The 22,638-nt window shown below is 36.3% G+C and overlaps 1 protein-coding gene across 1 annotated transcript; it reads left to right on the top strand.

Moving 5' to 3' along the window:
- The first annotated feature begins 6,135 nt into the window (after positions 1 to 6,135).
- LOC112504260 (DDB1- and CUL4-associated factor 13-like) lies at positions 6,136 to 20,646 on the top strand. The gene is made up of 16 exons (XM_025108195.1): positions 6,136 to 6,348; positions 6,466 to 6,577; positions 7,671 to 7,698; positions 8,031 to 8,129; positions 8,231 to 8,300; positions 8,383 to 8,417; positions 14,682 to 14,756; positions 14,833 to 14,928; positions 16,045 to 16,108; positions 19,041 to 19,094; positions 19,226 to 19,311; positions 19,397 to 19,457; positions 19,531 to 19,595; positions 19,960 to 20,065; positions 20,207 to 20,295; positions 20,410 to 20,646. Exons 2-16 carry the CDS (start codon positions 6,493 to 6,495, stop codon positions 20,573 to 20,575), a joined length of 1,179 nt encoding a protein of 392 aa, XP_024963963.1. The 5' UTR covers positions 6,136 to 6,348; positions 6,466 to 6,492; the 3' UTR covers positions 20,576 to 20,646.
- Positions 20,647 to 22,638: the final 1,992 nt, after the last annotated feature.

Below are 22,638 nucleotides of genomic sequence, written 5' to 3'. Positions count from 1 at the left end.
ATATTCCCTAGAAAAGAAAGGGGTAATCAAATCCGTGGAAACCTTTAACGCCTCCGTTACCTTTTGGGAGTTGAGCCTTGGTATTTAATGGGGGACGTAGAAAGAAAATTTGAATTTGATTGACTCAACTTATAAGACTTTGGAACAAGTAGAAAATTACAAAGGACGTTCAAACGTTCATTTTCAAAATTATAAGGGTAAAATACATCGGAATACCGACGTGTACCATGCACTTGAATTTACATATGACAATATCTATCTCTTACCAAAAAATAAGAATATTTTATATAATACAATTTTCAACATCAGATGTCAGTTACCCTTCCCCCAGGCCCCAACGCCTCTAACTTTCTAGCAGCATCTGCCACTGTTGGCTTCCCCCTCTCCCCTGTTGGTCATCCCTTCTACGGTGACCCCTCTCCTTTTTCCGTTTTTCCGGTAAATAACCTACCGACGATCTTCTCCAACGAACTCCCTCCCCTCTCATCTCAGACCACTTACGCCATCGTAGGTCTCTCTCCGGCAGCTCGTCCCTCTTATCTTCTCCTCGCTCTACAACTACTGTGATCATTTGCTTGATTTCAATTTTTAAAAACCATAGTGACGCATACTATAACCAATTAACCACTGTGATTTTTTCCTTCAAAAGAGTTCATCCAAAATGTTGCCAAAACCAATTAACCACTATGATTTTTTCATGAACATAATGGAAAGATGAAATTCAGGTACAAATTTAGTTAAATCCCTATTATCTCCAAACGAACGAACAAAACCAGTTGAAATCTAACCTAGATGTGAAAAAACCAGATAAAAGCCACCAATGAAATCAATCCCATTTTGATTAAATCAAACGCAAAGCTTAAAAAGAAAGCCATGAGATAAAAAAACCCCCTAAAAGCGAACCCAAGGGGGGGGTATATGTGCAAAGACGAGCTAAGAATGGGGCGGTTGAGTGTTTGGTGTTGGTGATGTGGTGGTTCTTATCGGTGTAGGGATGAGGACTTGAGTGCAGAACAGAAGGGGTAACCGCGAGAGTTGCGGGATTAAACAACACTAATGAAGGGAGGTGGTCTGTCGATTAAGCAACGTTGGCGCCTGCTTTGGATTAAACAAAACTGGTGGAGGGAGGTGGTATGTCGATGGATGAAGGTGGCATGCTCTCTTCTAGTTTCGATTGGAGAAGGACGATGGAGAGGGGAGGGTCATTCGATAGGGATGATATACGTGTAATTAAAATATAATTTAATATATATATATATATATATATATATATACATATTATATCAGAATAATTTGATATATAATATCAATTATCTTTTATTTTCTTAAAGGAACATTAGGAAAATAGTAAAAGGACCAAAATGTCCTTATCTAACACCTCTACGAAACATAATTAGGTTGAATGATCTAATCCGTAACAAAACTTAAATCATAATAATGATATGTGTAATTAATTTGTTTGAGCCATCCAATCCATGATTTTAATATAACCACATGGACCAAATCTATAATTTACTCTTTAGAAAAACTCAAAAAACCTTTTTTTAATTGAAAAAGAAGTATGTTCCATATATTTGTTGTGTCCATTTGGGACGTCAACCGGTCCAACAAAGTGAGTGTAAAGGCCCAAACCGGAAACAGAATACGCCATACGCTTCAGGGCGCCTCTCTCGTCGTCGCTCATAAACCCTTGTTGTCCTCAGCCTCGCCATCGTCCACCGTCACTAGCAGGTAGTGTTCTTTCTCTATTTGCACATCCCCTTTCTCTGTTTTTATTTTTGATTGTTTTTGCTTCCAATGATCTGTTCTTTCTCGATTATTTCCAATATTTGTTTATAATCATTGGTTTAATATATTGTTGTGTATGTTGGATTTTTTCATTTTCGATTAATTCTCTTGCAAGATTTTCAATTTGCACCACTGTTCTTGTCATTTTGGTTTTGCTTGCAGGTTTGACCCTTGTTTACATTTGAGTTCTTGAAGTTTCTGGTTGTTGTATTTAATCGAAATGGGTTTGTGTTGAATGGGTACATGGGATGGTGGGAATTCTTAAGTTTATGCCAAATAATTGGAGATGTGTACTATGCAAATTTCTGTGTATTAGTATTTTGCTTGTTTTTATATTGTTGTGATAATCTAGCTGTGTGTACTGTGGTAATATATCTTGGTAGATTTAGCTATAACGAAAATAATTAGTGAAATGATATAAGACTGCTATTGGTACATGAGACTAAACAAGACAAAGACTCAATGTTCCATGCATGACACAACATAGGACAAAAAGACTGTTTTTGAACCACAAAAATAGGTGAACAAGACGGGATAGAACTACAAATTACTAATTTGATATAACCCTAATATGGTCTTTGGTTTAATGGCACAACCGCCAATCGCCTGCCAACCACCCCCACCGGCTACTACTACCACCTTTTTCACAACTACCACTTCTAGCTCCATATCAACCACTCCGCCACCACTGTCCACCATCTCATGTCCTCACATGCACCTCCTACCACCACCGCCATCCGCCTCTGCCTCTGCCACAATCACTACCTTGTTTTTCACCACCATATAAAATCATTAAACAACATATAGGGGCAACGTTTTCTAGCCGGTCCTTGTCCAGTCCTAGTTATGACAAACAGCAGAGAGACAACTTGTCCTGTCCAATTCTGTCGTGTTCACTTATGTTTTCTCAGTCTTGTTCTGTCATGTTCTATCCAATCTTTTTCTGTCTTCTTACCAGACGCTACCTAAAATTCTAAAACCTAGGAACTGTCTTCGATCTTCACTCTTCCTTATGATGGGCTAAAATTGAAGTCAAATGCTGCTTGATTCTTGAAGCCTTAAGACCTGTCGAAGTTTAGTAAATCTTGTACTTCATATTTCAATAGCATTAAATCGTACTCAAAAGTAATGCATCAAAGTCTAGTGACCAATGAATGAAATGCTTCTCAAATCAATTTTCTCAATCTGTTTTAGATGCTAATCTGATTCATTTGCGTCTCTTACTTTTTTCAATTGATTTGTTGTTGCATATAATAGCTTAGAGCATCTCCCACATATTCTTTATAGTTTCTCTAAGATAGGGAACCAAAGGTCAAAATCTGTAAAAGAAAATACATTTAAATCCAACAGATTCTCTATTTTAGAAGTTCAATATCAACTATATTATTGAAATATTCTATAGTTTTATCATCCAATACATTTAGAAAAAAATTTATATAAAAAACTAATAAATCAATTTTTTGAGAAATATTAAAATAATATTTCTCTCTCCACACTAGAGAGTTTTAGAGGATTCCTTTTATTTGGAGTTTTCTCTAGGTTTCTCTATTTAAAAAACATAATAGGGAATCTGTTGGAGCAATATAAAGAACAAAAGCTACATTTTCTCTATTTTAGAGAATCTGTTGTAGATGCTCTTAGTTGTTTATGTTATTGTTTTTTAGTAGATTAATATCAGTGTTAATAATCTAATATTTGTAAGAATTATTATTAAGGATGATTAGGAAGATGTAAACCTAGGTTGTTGGGGAACTGAAATTATTTTATACTCAAGTATCGGCCAGCCATTTTGGCACCCAAATTTTTCATTGTTCAACCATTTATGATCAAGTTATTAGAGATCCCCGACATTTATACCTTTTTGCTGTTCAATCTAGAGGTGGCCAAAAATCTGTCCTGGCCTAGGTCGGACCGTGCTCAAATTAGTCTCGGTCCCAAACACTATTCTCGTAACTGGTCCTAGGCGCAACCGGTCCCAGTCTCGCTCCCGACCAAAAACCCGAGGCCCGGTTAAGGTACTTTGTAACCGGTTATGAGGACCAGGACTGGTCGCGGTCCAAGCCCAAATCGGTCCTATGTATATTTTCTTAAGTCGATTTTTTACATAATTTTCTATTTTTGAAGTTTTTTTTGAAGAATACAAAAGTGTTATTCTAATACACTTGAAAATATGTAATTGAGTCAATGAAATACACTTAAAAATATGTTTTTTGTGAGAATACGAGCCAAAATCTTGAATTATAACAAGAATTGTGAACTTTTGTGAGTTGGTGTCTTTCCCCGTACACCATATGACTTATATATAGTGAATAGAGGGTAAATGAGACAAAAAAAGGTCAAAAATGGTCGTTGGGTATCGGCAATAAAATAATAATATTTTTGAAAAGCGGGCCGGTCCCAAGCCAGGCCTTCCGTTTTGACGAAAAGTGTAACCGGTCCCGGATCGTCAGTCCTGAACGGTCTCGGATCGGAACGGTCCTAAGTCAGTCCCGATTCCCGCCCTCCATGGGTTCTGGGTCAAGCCAGGCCCATTTTGCCATCTCTAGACTTCAATCTCAATAACCTGTTTTATCAGGGAGATAGGCCAAATGTTCATAGTTTACTTCTTGCTGCCATGCCAGTCCCAAGTCCCAACTCCTCTCTCTCCTCTCTACCCTCTCCAACTCCAACTCCAACTCCAACTCCAACTCCAACTGGAAAGTCTGGCTCATGACTGAAAGTCTACGCTGGCCTTGGCTCTGGCTGACTGGCTGTGTTAGTCTTAAGCAATCGATTTAGACTTCCGGTACATTTCTAATTCTAATGATTAATTTTTGTCTTTTGTAGATTAAAGATGTTTCCAATTTGTTTCATCATTTGGACATTAGATTAGGTTTATTTGTTTACTCTTTAGGTTAGGTTTCTTTGTTATCTGTTTGTTGTTTAGATTTTAGATAAGTTTGTTGTTTATAGAATGAAGTAAAAATTCATTGCAAAGGTGTGATAAATATGATAATGCTCTATGAATATACATATATAATGTCAATAAGTATCCACCGGTAAGTAATTTGATTCATCCTCTTCATATCCAACCTGTTGGCTATATAATTGATGKWTWWTKWWSSWWYMWWAKYAWWMATTWWWTWRRKWTWRYAWTWRWRWRKTYTKWKAKAATKKMWWRATKWKASWWWTWWKAWTWYASWKTWYWTTWKKWWWYWARWTGWGWWSYCWMWCRWSKMKWYRWKWKKKWWKWKMTKYWRWWRSWTWYRYGRWTTYRKWWRWRWRWTKWWAKSGWRWTMKKWTRRSRAKRWWYSKSTWWAWGWSWWYWWMWWAGKTYWWRKMKWTWKTWWSARTTYWWGYYWWWWRTKYWWKWWRWTWGWMWAGWTWTKKYWWKMRMAAWTAWWAMYWKYWYTGMWWWCTWAWAWWMWTATARARTMGYAYTWWRWMKWWASAKWMWKWRAWTAMAARMYAWWYAWWARRATGWRWATYWWTKTYSMTRMRYWWSAYSRMYWYWWKWYTWGWKWYWYWWAMYYYATTSMMCRWRRYWWCMRWAKWMTWWWKTCWYTCYWKRSYKMWMASSMYMTTRAWYMKWCAWKRKSSYTKWYYWKTKMKSMKWWAKSRWWCWSSMWMKRWKYKMMKYWYMRWSKSCRWYMWKKRTWSWKWYTYGGKKWSKKSATMSWKYYTWKKCRKKKYMAYKGSKMRKKKRKSKKGCKWRTTTYRTAAYYYYCRKTYSGKYYCCKKTKWKTWRTRYCRTYYCMYWRRSYYKSCYKKTRYKKRSWTWWTYMWYWMRTYYCYGSTYMWATTYTRSYAWTYSWSRKTWWWSYYCRWYYMMTCMYSKKKYAWWACYKKRTWAMAWWTAWKMWWWAKYKKSAYKRWWMYGRGSMWCCYRRCYYSRMYMSSKKYCMSRYYYYKWRWMAMWWWYMYSKTTCMYKRSCTTRWMYCSRMWTKGRGKCWAYYKWWKWTCYSYKKCCCSMSKWSMSSWTTWMAMRSSKMAKYWYKKMYCSWKTYSKMYSKRSYSAMSSGGWWCMSSSMKRAKSRKRKYRAMTCRSSRWCSGKAWWCYSSSCYMTTRMAATCCCTACAAMAAGCATGTCATAAACCMCAAACTCTTTCAGGTTTTACAGGTCTCRAGTTCTGTTGCCGYYGRAACWWMTKKYMWYSKYMMCSGRRSYTTTYMWYMAAAWYYWWYYKRMMAMYSSYKSMAMMAAAMMYMWWWTTYYTWRKYYYYTWAAARKWWKRRGRKTWARGKTWWYKYYYSKTYYKSMRRWKRAWTYMMMMSKSRRSSGRRKWAWKRWYYTYMRGKWAWTTTYYTTYMAWKKYYKKTTKKTTTYSKGRAAAAATGGCAARTGCYTAYGATTTACAACAAAATCTTGTTTGAATTTGCATTTGGGATGCATGTGGGTAGACACCAAAATTCAAGTTTAGGTTTTCATTTTAGTACAAGGGGAGTGTATATATTTCATTGATGTTTATTTCAATTTCTGTTGTATCAGAGGGTTTCTCGAAACTATGACCCAAATCTTCGTACTCAAGAAAAGGCTGTGGAGTATGTTAGAGCCCTTAATGCTGCTAAATTAGATAAGGTGATGCTTTATTCCATAACTATTTGCTTCTGCTCTGTAACTAATTGATTTGTTGTAGTTTGAAATACATTTTATTTTGTTATTGATTTATGGTTGAGATTAATTTTGTCACCATAGGTATTTGCAAGACCATTTATTGGAGCCATGGATGGGCATATAGACGCCATATCGTGTATGGCGAAAAACCCTAGTCGCTTGAAAGGTTTATTTTCTGGTTCCATGGATGGAGGTATGCTTCCGTCACCATTCTCTTGGCATTCAATTTTCTTGTATTAACAAAAAGTTGAAACACTATTCACCAACACCAACTAAATCTTTTGGTTAGTTTGATAACAGAAATCTTATATATCATGCCATGATGGCTTGTTGTTTTCTATGTGGAACTAGATTAAGGGGCCGTTTACCCAAACGCTTACCTGGTAAGTGCTTAACAATAAAAGTCAACACTTCCACTACTGGTAAAGATTCTAGTATCAAAACAACATCTTAGGCAACAAATTACTCGAAAACTGCTAACCCAGTAAGAGTCGTCACCCTCATTGGGTAAGACTCAATCCTTGCCATCGCTTTTGGTCCTTGCCATGCTCATTTGGTAAAGTGAGTGACCCGATAAGCCTTAGTAAGCGTTTAGTAAATGACCCCTAAGTTTATTTAGTACCCTGTAGAAAATAAAATTTTACACAACCACCTTCTTCTACCTTGAGTATGTTACGACCAGTTCATGCATATTTCACCTGAAACCTCCTTAACCACATCAGTAATAAAAGGTAGTCTGAATCGACAACTTAATCTATGCAAATAAAATTGTCAATATGGGAATCCTCTGCTTCCTACCTCTTGGCTTCTTTTGTGGATTTTTCACTAGAAATTTTTGTTAGTGGTGTTTAGAGTCGCCCATAAACATGACAAATAAAGTTGCCAAAATGATTTTCTATTCACCATTATTAGAATCCACTCCTTATGAGGAAAAAGGTTTGACGATTCACTTCAATTAATGCTCTAAAGGATTTGAAAAACCATCATAGCAACACCTTAAATTTTTTTAATTCTTTTTTCACATTATACAAAAAAATATATAAACATTCCAATATAAGAAGTTGTACTGCAATGTTGTGATGAACGTAAGAGTAGTGACGAACCCGGTGGTCATTTCTGTATGAGAAGCTTATGAGTTAATGGCTGGTTTGAAGTCACGTGGTGGCATATATTTTTCTTTGAACTTCATTCAGTAAGTAGGAATATTCTGAAGCAACAAGTTTTATGATTATATGTTTGTAATGACTAAACATGTTCTTAAATGGGCAATTTTTGTTTCTTTGCAGATATTCGTCTATGGGATATTGCTTCAAGGTAATACTTTAGAGTCTATTGACCATTTAGTTATTCTACTTACTTTTAGTTTTATGTTGTGCATTATTTCTCTAACCCCAATAGACATGATTCTGGAAGTTAGGACATATTGGGGCATATAAAGAAAGTTCTTTTTTTGTTAATTGTATTGGAACATGTTATACGTTTTTAGAGAAAAATACTAATCTTAATAAAACTTTACTTTTTTTTAAACTAATTATGTAGAACATTTATTCATAATTTGGTACATGAAATACATAAATGGAATCTGATCAATTTGGTGCTTCTTGAGAAGAGGTCATTGATTTATGTTGTGTTGATTACGGTTGTAGAAAAACAGTATGTCAATATCCTGGTCACCAAGGTGCTGTACGTGGTTTGACAGTATCTACAGATGGACGCATACTTGTGTCTTGTGGAAGTGATTGCACGTAAGGACAAAATTCTTTGATGTTAGACTTCGTATTGCAGCAGTTTATAATCATACGTGAAAAATAGTTTTAATATGTGTATCTTTGCTTGATGGAATCAGTGTTAAACAATGGAGGGTTCCTCTTGCAAGTGGAATCGAGTCAAATGACTCATCTGATAGCTCAGATAAGGTCAGGGATAACGTACTTTCATATTTTGATTAATGATAGCTCATCGTAACATGCTTTTACAATTTGCTTTCTTTGATTGCAGTTACTAGCATCCTATGTTTGGAAAAATGCATTCTGGTAAGTTTACTAGTGTAAACTTCTTGCTTCTTTATGTCTTAATTTTACTTCCCAATGAAGCCACATTTGCAAGTTCTCATCGGAAAGGAACCTAAAATTGATTAGGAACCCGGGAACCGCCTAAAGTGCGACACGTGGCATATTAATCAAGATTATGGACGTGTTATTCTTTATGAATGCCATAAAATATTAATCATGAATGGGTGATTCATAATGAGTAACACGTCCATATTTATCATGAATGCGTGAGTCGTGGTGAATAACACTTCCATATTTATCATGAATGCGTTATTCATGATGAATATTCATACTAAAGAGAGACACGTGGGGCGTTGTAGATGGTTCCTGAGTACCTAGTCAATCTTGGGTTCATGTAACTTTCCTCTACATCGGAGTATGTTATGTTGATTTTTTTTTTCATTAAATGGAATTGGGAGAGGGTGGGGAGTTTGTATGCAATCATGATATATCGACTTCTTGTTGATTGGGGTCCTTGCGTCTTCCACAAACTGATAAGGGAAGCGTAACTTGACGTTAGGATATTATGGTTTTTTTTGATCCCATTAAGCATCTTGAACATATCCTCCAAAATGGAAATTTATCATGCTTTTTTTGCTTGAACAAGTTCTCTAAAAGTTACTCCAAAATGGAGAAATTAGGAGAGTCTAAAAATCTTCAAATTTGGAGAACTCTCCATAATTTATTGTGAAGAGAGAGAAATGTATGTGATAGACTTCAGAGTATAAAGACATATTCAAGAAGGTAAGAGAGGAGGGCAGATTAATAAGATAAAGATAAAGCAAGTCTTGGATAAGTCATAAGTCCTCAAGTTTACAGATAACTATCTTATGTTTATTTTAATTGTTTTATTTGTTTTCCTTTAGGATTCATTTTATTCTAGGAGTCTTTTACTTATTAGTTTAAATATCTTCATTGTTTACCTTTTTGGAATATAGATCAATTTATTATAATTCAATTCTTTACAACTGAATAGGGAGAGACTGTAGCCTCTCGAAAGCACTAGGGTTTTAATACTCTAATCTTGGCAACCTCTTATCAACTCTTATTAAATTAGTATCAGAGCCTACCGCTGCTGTTCTGGATTAATAATCGTGTTACTATCCATGAATTATGTTCACGATCATTGTTCACTATTCACGAATCACTGTTCACGCGATAATGACTCGATCAACAACATCGATGATGGATGAGGGTCGAGGGAAGCTTGGGAACGGTCCAAGCGGAGGTGAACTCATTGCAGGACGACGCGCAGAAAGTGATCAAACAAATGGAAACAATGTTGATACTGCAAGAAGAAACGCTTAGGAGAACGAAGAAGAGCGGGGGAGAGGATGAAAGCGAAGACAATGGACCACCAAAAAAAGTGGAGTATCGCGTAGACAAAAACTACGATACTGGTTGGTTTCTTGCGATAAGGGAGAGGAAACTAGAGTTACCTGTATTTGATGGGACAGATCCAGACGGTTGGATATTGAGGGCTGAAAGGTATTTCGCTCTTAATAAACTAATCAATGAAGAAAAACTAGAAGTCTTGGTCATTGCTTTTGAGGGTGACGCCTTGCTGTGGTTTCAGTGGGAGAATAAGAGCAGACCCATTAGGCTATGGGAAGAATTAAAAACATTACTGCTTAATCAGTTTAGACCAGTGGGGGATGGATCTTTATGTGAGCAATTCTTGGCCGTTAAGCAAGACCGGCACGGTGGCAGAATACAAAAAGAAGGTTTGTTATGTTGGCAATCCCGTTAGAAGGGATCCCGGATGAAGTTTTCGTTAGTCAATTCTTAAACGGGTTGAGTCCACAAATCAGGGCAGAAGTCCGCACCCTCGCACCGGTGGGCTTGGGAAAGACCATGGAACTAGCTCAGAGGATAGAAGAAAAAACAAGATTTTAGCAAGAATAAATAACCCAAAAGGTAGCTGGTTGAACAAGCGTAATGCAGAAGGATCTACGGGAAACAAGGGATTTGTTGAACCCTCCAACAAGAGTAGTCACAGGGAGGAAAATCTGTTGGGGAATTCAGAAGGTTGTCCGATCAAGAACTTCAACAACGTAGTGCTCAAGGTTTATGTTACAGGTGTGATGAGAAGTATTCTCCGAGTCACCGATACAGAAAGGAGCTTAGTGTGTTGGTGGTTCAAGAGGCGTAAGAGTACAACATCGATGAAGACACAAAAATGGGGGAGATGATGGAATTGGCAGGGACAGAAACGGGAGGAGAAGTGGAAGTATCATTGAATTCAATAGTAGGACTATCAACAATGAAGACTATGAAGCTAGAAGGAGAAGTAGAAGGCCAAAAGGTAGTTGTTTTAATTGACAGCAGGGCTTTCCGCAATTTTATAGCCACGATGTTAGTTGAGAAACTTAGATTATCTACAAGAATGACAGAAGAATATGATATCTCAATGGGAGCGGGAGAAGCCATGAAGGGATGGGGTATGTCAAGGGGTGAAGCTAATTATGCAAGGAATTGAAGTTGTGGAATAATTTTTCTCCATTAATTTGGGAAACTCAGACGTAATATTAGGCGTTAAATGGTTGACCTCACTGGGACCAACATGGTTGACCTCACTGGGACCAACATGGGTGAATTGGCAAAACCAGGTTATGAGATTCAAAAAAGGAGGGGAAACCCTAACCTTAAAAGGAAATCCAGCTCTTGGCAGATCCCTAATATCATTAAAATCGATGATGAAGACCCTAAGGAATGAAGGGCAAGGGGTGTTAATTGAATTAGGAAATGTGCAAGCTGAGAACAAAGGTAGCCAAACGTTATCGGACAACATGGATAAACTAATAAAGGAGTATGAGGCTGTTTTTGTATGCCAAACGGGTTGCCACCAAAAAGAGGGTTGCCACCAAAAAGAGGGAGAGAACATGGGATTGTGCTTAAGCAAGGAGTAGAACCGATCAATGTCCGCCCTTATCATTACCCGCAATACCAGAAGGACGAGATCGGAAAATTGGTCAAAGAAATGTTGAGTGCAGGAATAATCCAATATACCCAAAGTCCATTCTCAAGTCCGGTACTTTTGGTTAAAAAGGATGGGAGTTGGAGATTTTCGTTGACTATAGAGCTTTGAATAAAAATACAGTATCGGACAAATTTCCAATCCCGATAATTGAGGAGTTGCTTAATGAATTACACGGGGCTACTTATTTTTCAAAACTGGATCTTAAATCTGGCTATCACCAAATCAGAATGAAGGAGGAGGACGTACACAAGGCTGCTTTTAGAACACATGAAGGCCATTACGAGTTTCTGGTTATGCCTTTCGGCCTATCCAGTGCTCCATCCACATTTCAAGCACTGATGAACGATATATTTCGATCTTTTTTAAGAAAATTCGTGCTGGTATTTTTTGACGATATTCTGTTGTACAGTAGGGACGGAAGTGATCATGTAAAGCACTTAAGGGAGGTCTTTAAAGTGGTGTTGGAAAACAACTTGTATGTGAACAGGAAAAAGTATGAGTTCGGCCAAGAAGAACTAGTATATTTGGGCACGTAGTCTAAAAAAAAGGGGTGTACAAGGATATGACAAAAGTTGAGGCAATGCTCAAATGGACAACACCAAAAACTGTAACACAACTAAGAGGATTTTTGGGTTTAACCGGTTACTACAGAAAATTCATCAAGGGGTACGGGAATATTGCAAGGCCTTTAACGGATTTGTTGAAGAAACAAGGATTCAAGTGGCAAAAGGTAGCTGATGTGGCCTTTGAAGAATTAAAGAAGGCATCGAATTCAGCCCCAGTTTTGAAGCTGCCAGATTTTAGTCAGCCATGAAATTGAAACAGACGCATCGGGCCAGGGCGTTGGGGTGGTATTAATGCAAGGGAGACAGCCGATCGCATACCACAACCAAGTTTTGGGTCAGGTTGCTCGACAAAAACACTATATGAGAAGGAACTCATGGCCATCGTATTTGCTGTAACAAAGTGGTGACCGTACTTATTTGGATGGAAGTTCGTTGTAAGGACATACCAACAAAGCTTGAAGTTTTTATTGGAGCAAAGGTTGGTGGAACCACAATGCCAGAAGTGGTTAACCAAGCTTTTGGGGTACGAGTTTGAAATTATTTACAAGGCAGGAAAGAGAAACCATGCAGCAGATGCACTATCAAGGAGAGACATACAGCGATCTAAAATGGGGGGGACTCCAATGGAGACGATAGGAGACAATCAAAGAGGAAATAACCAATGATTCATTTTTAAATAGGGTAATGTCCGAGCTACAATCACAAGAAGGGGCGCACACAGGACTTGAAGTGAGGCAAGTTTTATTATGGTACAAGGATAGGTTGGTAATCTCGAAGTCATCACAACTGATTCCTATCATTTTGGAGGAATTTCATGCATCACCAATGGGGGACATTCCGGGGAGGATAGAAAGTATCAAAGAATAGTCTCTGAATTGTTTTGGGTGGGCATGAAGGGAGGAATAAGGGAATGGGTCAAGAAGTGTGAGGTCTGTCAAAGAAATAAAAACCTAAGTGGAACACCACCTGCTGGCTTGTTGCAACCAATTCCACTACCGCTAATGGTATGGGAGGAATTGACTATGGATTTTATAGGACTACGGAAATTGGAGGGCATGGATACAATTATGGTGGTAGTCGATCGGTTAAGCAAATACGCTCTCTTCATTTTGTTAAAACACCCACTTTTAGCAGCAACGGTAGCTAAAGTTTTTATATGGGAGATTGTTAAACTGCCTGGCATTCTAAACTTGGTGATCATGGATAGGGATAAGGTTTTTCTTAGCAGTTTTTCGAAGGAGATTTTCCGATTACAAGGTACAAAGTTAAAGTTCACCACTGCATATCATCCACGGTCCAACGGACAAACAGAAGTTGTCAACCGCAACATTGAGCAGTAACTTACGGTGTTTTACGTCAGACAAGCCATGACTATGGAAGAGGTGGCTGGCATGGGCTGAATATTGGTACAATACCACGTACCATAGCTCAATTCGTTGTTCACCGTTTAAAGCATTATATGGGAGAGATGCTCCAACAATATTGTGATTTAAAGAAGGCTTAACCATTGTTCCAGCTGTGGAGCAAATGTTAAAAGACAGATGATGCAATTGATTTGCTACGAATGTTCTTAATGCAAGCATAACACAAAATGAAACAAGCTGATGGGCATAGGAAGGAGGTAAATTTTGACGTTGGAGATATGGTTTTCTTGAAGCTTAGGCCTTACCTACAGAAATCTTTAAGGAAAAACAACCAAAAGCTGTCCGCGCGTTTTTATGGACCATTTAAAGTGGTAGGCAAGGTGGGAAAGGTTGCTTATCGCTTGGAATTGCCAGCATCTACACAACTCCATCCAGTGTTTCATATCTCTCAATTGAGGAGCGCAATCGGACAGTGCGCCTCGTCAACCATATTGTTGAATCAATTAAATGACGACATGGAAATGATAGTAGAACCGGAAGATGTCCTACAAGTACGAACAACACAGGATGGAAGACAAGAGGCATTAATTAAATGGAAGAATTTACCAGTGTTTGAAGCCTCCTGGGAAGATTGTGAAGTGTTGAAGATGCAATTTTCTTCTTTTGATCTTGAGGACAAGATGCAAGTCTTGCGGGGGGTATTGATAGACTCTAGAGTATAAAGACATATTCAAGAAGGAAAGAGAGGAGGGCAGATTAATAAGATGAAGATAAAGCAAGTCTTGTATAAGTCATAAGTCCTCAAGTTTACAGATAACTATCTTATGTTTATATTAATTGTTTTATTTATTTTTCTTTAAGATCCTTTTTATTCTAGGAGTCTTTTACTTATTAGTTTAAATACCTTCATTGTCATCTTTTTGGGATATAGATCAATTTATTTTAATTCGGTTCTCTACAATTGAATAGGGAGAGACTGCAATCTTGCGAAAGCTCTAGGGTTTTAATACTCTAATCTTGGCAACCTTTTATCGACTCTTATTAGTATGTTTTATTGTTTCCACCAATGAACATAAAATTATTATCATGTTATATAAATTTATTTGAATGTTTTTTGGGATATTGAATACATCAAATATTTCAATAAATATAATTAATGTCGAAATCTTCAAAATGGAGAAACGATTGAAATTGAATGTAATTTTTTTTAAAGATTTTACCTTTTTATGTCTCTATGTTGGAGAAATTATGGAGATGCTCTTTAAAATGTTTTATTCATCGAATAGCGCCCTTGTATTTACGAGCTTTAAGGTAACCGAGGTTTGTCATTCTCCAGGGCTGTGGACCATCAGTGGGAAGGTGACCTTTTTGCCACGGCTGGTGCTCAAGTTGATATATGGGACCACAATAGGTAATGATCCAAACTTGCTTCAGATATCTAATACAAGATTTATGGTTTTCTGTGTTTAATTGTCTTACATATATAGGTCGGTGCCAGTTAACAGTTTCGAATGGGGAAATGACACAGTTATTTCTGTTCGTTTTAATCCCGGTGAGCCAAATATCTTGGCGACATCTGGCAGGTATGAAACGTCTTGTTGATTTTGCACACGTCTGTTATGAGGTTAATTTTTACTTTCTTAGGATGTAATTGCATAATTTATGTATAATCATCTTATGTGGGGTGTGGTTTATTAGTATACTAATCAGCTTCCAAAATTGTTGTCTGATGAAGGGGATAGGTATATATATCATGTTCTGTCCTCGTGTAATTGACTGTATACTTTTACTGCTATTTTCAAATTTCAATTCACCAACTACGATTATTTAGTTGTTGCTAGTGTTGTTTTAATGTCTTGTATCCAAGCTTACAAAAATTTACTCATCTGAAAGAGACTTGATAAGTATTCATATATCAAAACTTTTCCCTAGTGACTTTCCTTAAGTTATGAAATGAGCAGCAGCCATTTTTTGTGACATCATACACTATTCGGCAAGTCAATCCTGCCTACCGGCTCAATATAACTCTCAGTAGATTTGCTTGCCACAATGATGGGATGGGCAGTTTCCCTACCCACCGGGGTTTAGGGGGGATTTTTCCCCTGCTCCAACTTTGGATTCCCGGAAATCATCCCTGGTTCTATGATTTAAGGTTAGGAGTTTCATTCTTAGCAAGATCCCAAGCTATTGGATCTTTTATAGTCGGTGGGGCCACTTCTTTTTCTTTCGAAATGAGAAGAATGACATAGTTAAAGTAGGCTAAGTCGGTAGCCTTCTCTGAAACTATGTTGTGCTGTTAGGCTCATGCATGAGGTCGACCCATGCGTGTTTACAATAAGGAAAGTTTATAGTTCAAAAATTCTAAATAGAGATTAGGAAGGTTTATGGTTAGGAAACTCTATAAATAGGTATTAGGAGCTGTTGATTATTATGTTTAATTTGTTTGAGGATTATAGATTTGCAGTATCTTGGCTGCTACCATGTACGAGTTCTGCTCTGTATTCTTGCTTCGTAACTGTTGTACATGCTATTTATCTATTGTGGATCTCACTTTGTTAGGCTTTTCAAATGTCTTTTGCGTTGTCAATGGTGTTTAAGATGCCTTCATATCTGCAGATTCTCTGTGTACTATGTATGTTGTGGTACCCTTCCCCGACCTTTTTCCCTCTTTAAGTTTTTTGTTTATTGTTTCTGTGTAGTGATCGGAGCATAACACTTTATGATCTACGAACTTCATCGCCAGCAAGAAAACTTATCATGCGGGTATGTATGCAAAAATGGTACCTTAAATCCTGAATGTATTTATTTATTTTTTCTTTATCTTGGTGTTCCTTGATTGACTCGAACATTACTTGGTAGTTGATTGTTCATTTTGTTGCTTCTGTGTGTGTGTGCAACTGTGCATATATATATATATATATATATATATATATATATATATATAGGGAAAGGTTCACTTGAGAAGTGGTAATATTTGAGAAGTAAAGAAGTGAACCTAGCCCTTCATCTGGTCAACATTTGTGGCTTTGATTGTGAAGCACCAGTTAGTCACTTGCATGGGTATGCGGCAGATAGCATGGTAGTTTCCTAACTTCTACAAATAAGGCGGCAAACGGGTCCATATGTGAACCCGTATGATTCATGAACTATATGTTCATATGTGAATCGGTTAATTAGTTCATATGTGAATCAATTAATTAGTTCTTATGTGAATCAATTAATCGGTTCATATGTTAATCAATTAATCATTTTATACGTGAATCAGTTAAAATGGTTCATATATGAATTACAGGGGTTCACATATGAGCATATAGTTCATATGTGAATCACACGGTCCCACATATGAATCCGTTTGCCGCCTATTTGTAAAAGTTACAAAACTACCCCCTCTATTTTTCGCATAGCCGCAAATTTTGACCGGTTAAAGCTGCAATTATTGACCAGTCAAATCCGATCTTGACCGTATGAAGGGTTAGGATCACTTTTTTACTTCTCAAAATAACTATGGCTATATATATGTATGTATGTATATATAATATAGGCAAAGGATCGTATGAGGAGAGTTGAGATGAGAAGCGTAAGAAGTGAACTGGACCCTTGATCACCTTTAATCTCAAACCCACCCATGAATCGCGCTTGATACGGGATCTGATCTAGTGAATCTCATCGTAATATGCATCCAAGGGTGGAGATTTCTTTTTACGCTTCTCACCTTAACTCTCCTTCCTACTGGAACCCAACCCTATATATATATATATTTATATATATATATATGTATGTATCTGTACAAAGTGAAATGAAAAGAACAGCCCCTGATTTCTATCTGTGGGATGATTCAGAAGATACTAGCACTGATCAATAAAAAGAACAGCTCTTGTTTATTTCATGGCTCTTTGTGCCCTATGTTCATAGTTATCCCAATAATATTGTATATATTTTGCCAAATAACTAAAACGTGAATTGCTCTATATAACATTTTTTCCAGAAACAAACCAAACTGACCTAAATCTGACTCGAAAGTGAGGTCTTTGTTTTTTTTTTTTTTGGGGGGGGGGGGTTAAAGGTGTAAGCATACCTGACCTTTGAGTAGAGTGGATGTTTCTGTGGAGACCCTTGGCTTGTGCAAGAGTGAGCAAATGGTTAGAAGGATAAATACTAGGATTAAGTGAGCGAAGTATGAGAAAAGAAAAACTCACACCAAGCAAATAAGGCCAAAAACACATCTATAGCCTAAACTGCCAGTCCTGTACCCCCAACTTATGCATCATCTCTTATGCTTCCCTAGCCTAAGCAAGTTACACGCTTGGTTTAAAAATGCGCGCATTATGCGTTGTGATGCGTGATGCGCTGTGATGCGCTGAAGAAAACGCATCAAAGGGTCTGATGCGTTGCGATTCCATGATGCGATCGCATCACCTACGCATCACATGATGCGTGTATCACTTATGCATCAGCGCATCATGTATGTTGCATTTTTGGGCTCCCTTTTTCAGTATTTAGTTGGGCTTTTTAGTTGGGCTTCTTAGTTAAGTAAAATAGAACGTGAGTGAGACTGTTAGCGACCTAATAGAAGAAGCCGACAGCGAAGAAGCAGCAGTAGTCGAACCAGCAGCAGTAGTCGAACCAACAGCAGTCGATACCAGCATCGCATATCAATTAAAACGTGACGTGATTTACTTAACTTGTGTAATTGTGTTCTTTATGGTAGTAGTTTATGGTCACTTGGTTGGTCATTTAGTTTAGGGATTGAGACTATTAGACATTTACTTGTGTAATTGTGTTCTTCATGGTAGTAATTTGTGTGTTCTGTACTTCTGTTATTCCTATTCACTAACTTTTTAAGATTCTAATGTCACTTTTTTAACTACTTTATGTTATAAATGAAGTATTTTGATAGGTAAGTATTTTTAAGGTAGAAATTGATATGTAAATTAATTTATAAATATTTTTTGAATACCGGGCGCATCACGTGCGTGATGCGAGCGCATCAGCATCACGCATCACGCATCACGCATCGGCTTCCGGGACCCTTAACGCATCGGACCGCATCGTGTTTTTTAAAACCAAGGTTACACGTCCTCATATCTATCTGCTACCCGCTAGTCCTCTGTCTCTGAGTACACCTATCAGAGGGCATGTCTTCGGAAATGTCTATGGCCACCTTGTCCAAACTCAATTTATAATCCACGTCCTCCTCGGTCTACCCCTCCTCTTCACCCCCTCAACCCATACTCTTTCTACCATCTTCACTGATGTCGTTAAGGTCCCCTACGAAATTGCCCAATCCAACACAATCTTCTCTCTTTCAATTTACAGGTCTATCTAAGCATTCTCATTTCCGCATTTTCCACTCAACAGCCTTCCTTGTTGCCCCAACATTCTGACCCATACAACGTAGCTGGTTGGATGGCTACCCTATAGGATTTGCCTTTCAGTTATAATGAAACCTTCTTGTCGCTTGGCAGTTCTGTGGCAGCTCTCCACTTTAGCCACCCTGCTTTTATACAATGTGTTCGTCTTTGTTGACCTCTCCAGTGACATTCTTTTCCATTCTTTGTATTCTACAAGAGTTGTGGATGAGCTTGCTGATAAAATGATGCTACTTTAATGTTTATACGTTGTTGTTTTAGTTGTAGAACCGTTCATAGATGTTCCGATTATTTACTACAAATCAACTCAATTTTCATTTATGCAGACAAAAACAAATTCCATAGCTTGGAATCCAATGGAACCCATGAACTTCACTGCGGTAAGCACCAATTAAATCCCACACTGACAAACCAATACGATCATCAAACAAATAGAAAAACATATACAAGAATCAAGAAAATTGAACAAACTTATGGAATCTTTATTCTAGTGCTGCACTAAAACTTGCAGGCAAATGAAAATTGCAACTGTTACAGTTTCGATGCAAGAAAACTGGAAGAAGCCAAATGTGTGCACAAAGATCACGTGTCTGCAGTGTAAGAGAGCTACTCTGTGCTTTGTAAACCAATATGTACTTATGTTGTTTCAGACGGTGACCATTAGGTTGTGTTAACTTTGCAGTTTGGATATTGATTACTCACCAACTGGTCGTGAATTCGTAACTGGATCTTATGATAGAACAGTAAGCGTCTTTTTAGTTGTATTTGCATCCGTTAATTGGCAAAAGCATTCTTCTACTCACACGACTTTTGTAGATAAGGATTTTTCAATACAATGGTGGACATAGCAGGGAAATATATCACACTAAAAGAATGCAAAGGTATTGCCCCTCCTCTCTCTCTAAGGGCCTGTTCTTTAGCAGCTTAATGGTGTTTGGTAGTGGCTTAATGATATAGAAAGCGGCTTATTTGGAGAGTTTCTAAAGGAAGCTTTATGCATAAAGACGAGTTTTTTTTCCAGACGTACCCCTCCCAATAAAAAAAACACGCTTCTTCCATCCATGGAAAAATCCTCCCAAACAAAACCTTTCCCAGTATATACAGACAAGGCTTTATCAATAGATTCATATAGGACTTAATGGAAAACCAACCAAAGAGCCCCTAAGTTCTCCTGTAACATGTTTCCATTTATTATATCTTTTTTTTATTATTCACATAATAATACTGACTTGGATATTATTTCAGGGTGTTTTGTGTTAAGTTCAGTTGTGATGCAAGTTATGTTATCTCGGGCAGTGATGACACCAATCTTCGACTTTGGAAGGCAAAGGCATCCGAACAACTTGGTGTTGTAAGTTTATTTATCTGTCAATGTTATTATGTAGAAAGAGCATGGTTTGGTTTCATTTTCATCAAATTGGCTTTGTTGTTAATGATATTATGTGTATGGTGGTCCATTATTAAAGCATGCGATTTTGTACTTTGTGTGCAGATTCTACCACGAGAACGCAAGAAGCATGAATATATGGAGGCTGTGAAGAATCGTTACAAGCACCTTCCTGAGGTCAAACGTATATTGAGGTATTATATATATTTATATATATGTATGTATATAGTTTCTTTATCAAATAGCTGCAATGGAATATAAAGCTCAAAGAAGATGATGGTATAATGAGATGATTTTGATTGATGCAGGCACAGGCACTTGCCAAAACCAATATACAAGGCGGGTTTGCTTAGACGTACTATGGCTGATGCAGAGAAGAGGAAGGAAGACAGGAGGAGAGCTCACAGTGCCCCGGGAAGTTTGATGCCACACAAGTCCGTACGTAAAAACAGAATTATTCAAGAAATCGAATGAATTTTGTTTTAAGATGATGTATTTTGAAGACAACTTACTTTAAATGGTAATACAATCAACATACTTTTAAATGTGCCTTGTTATTCTTTTATGTTACTCTTTTGTTTGACCATATTTACCTGCGTTTCTATCATGTCTTTTTATTTCTTTTGGATTTCTAAAACTTCTTCGAACCTTTTAGAGATCTTTTGGTCGAAAAATTGTATTTTAACAACCATTTTCCTAGTCTAGAGTTTTTGTGAAAACGACTCTCTACACATCGGCGTAGACTGTAGAGGGAAGGTTTACGAACATCTTATCTTTTCTAAACCTTACTTTGTATGAGATTTATTAGGTTTGTATCAGTTTACTTCTATGATTTATTTGGTTTCTTCTTAGTTGCCAAGTATAGTGCTGTTGTCAAACACTAAGGGGCCGTTTGAATAAGTGTTTATCGGTAAAATGTAATACTATCACTTACTTTTTTTTTTTTTTAAGTGGGGCCATGTTTAGCCTCCAAATTTGCAAGAATTTAGTCCACCAAAACGGTATTGTTGCAACAATTACTGGATGGTAAGAGTCGTTGTCATCATTTATCGGGTAAGACTCTTGGTTTTTGTTTTTGTTTTTGCCGGGTAAGATTCTTGGTTCTTATCATATTCATCCGGAAGGATAATGTGACTTGATAAACACTTACCTACGTAAACATTTGGTAAAGAACTCTTAAGTTCGATCTTGAATATTACTTTTTCTTATAACATTATCTATAAGCGAAACAAATAATAATTACATTTTTTTGTATTGAAAATGGAAAATTTCAGTATTGTAATTTTTTTTGAAGACATCATCAACACACTCGATAACGTTTTTGAAGCTGTGCATGTGTGTTATTGATTTTTTTTTCTTTAACTAATATAAAATCATAAAATTATTATTTGCAAATTGTGTGAATGTAAAGTAATTAATATTGATTTTTATTTTTAGTAACGTATTTTTAAAATATTTATTTTGGTATCTGAGATATAAAATATAAAATATTTAAATACTCAGGTTATCGGTTTAACATTAACCGATTATATTGTTCATGTAGCAAATGACATGACATACAACTCGGTATTTTTACTCATGTGGTCATTAATTTGAATCTTTTTTACATAAATTTAGTTGTATATAAACAACTTTTGTAAAAAAAAACAAGTTTAATGTTTATTAGAGAGAGAGAGAGGGGGATGTTCAGGAAGAAAAGTCAAAGAAAATAAAAAACTAAGAAGCAGTCTAATAATCATTAGATCAAGAAAATCAAAAGTCTAAATTAAAATGACATATCTATACTATATTATAAAATATTTGACAAAAACTCTTAAAAATCATTTTTTATACATGAAATACTGTTTATTGATGCATATTCAAGATTACAAATAATTTTGCATAAGTATAAATTATTAAAGCCCTATTTTTAAATTCGTGTAACTACTTGTAGATAAACATAATCAAATACAAGATAAACATCTATTGTAAATATAAAAAATCTAAAATATAATTAAAATAATCATTGAGTTCTAACAGAATGTTTAATATTATCTTTATAAAAAATAATATTATTAAACTAAAAATAAATTATTTTGTTATGTATCAAAATTAGATTATAATAAAAAAATTGAATTCAAGAAGTTACAAAAAAAAAAAAAAGAACTATTAAATAGTTAATTTGATAATAATATCGATTTTTTTTTAAATTTTTTATGTTATATTCAAATTTATATTTCATTCAAAATATTATCGTTTTCTCAAACCACATAAAATCATATTATATCGGTAGAGACATAATAAAAATTAAACACTAAAATCGAGATTTATATTGCTGTATTGCACGAGTACACTTCTAGTTTGTAAATAAAAGTGAAGGTAAGTTTATTTAAGTAAGACTTTAATTGGATTTGAGGGTACTAGAAGGGTACTCGTGCAATGCAGCGAGATACATCTCGATTTTAATGTTCTATTTTATTTTTTGTCTCTGTCGATGTTATAATACGATTTTATGTGTTTTTAAGAAAACAATAATGATTTTATTTTTGAATAAAATA

This window comes from Cynara cardunculus, unplaced genomic scaffold (genome assembly GCF_001531365.2).
Source record: "Cynara cardunculus var. scolymus isolate 2C unplaced genomic scaffold, CcrdV1 Un_Scaffold_5012, whole genome shotgun sequence".
In the NCBI taxonomy this organism is placed as follows: Eukaryota; Viridiplantae; Streptophyta; class Magnoliopsida; order Asterales; family Asteraceae; genus Cynara; species Cynara cardunculus.
This window is presented reverse-complemented; position numbering and strand designations above follow the sequence as displayed.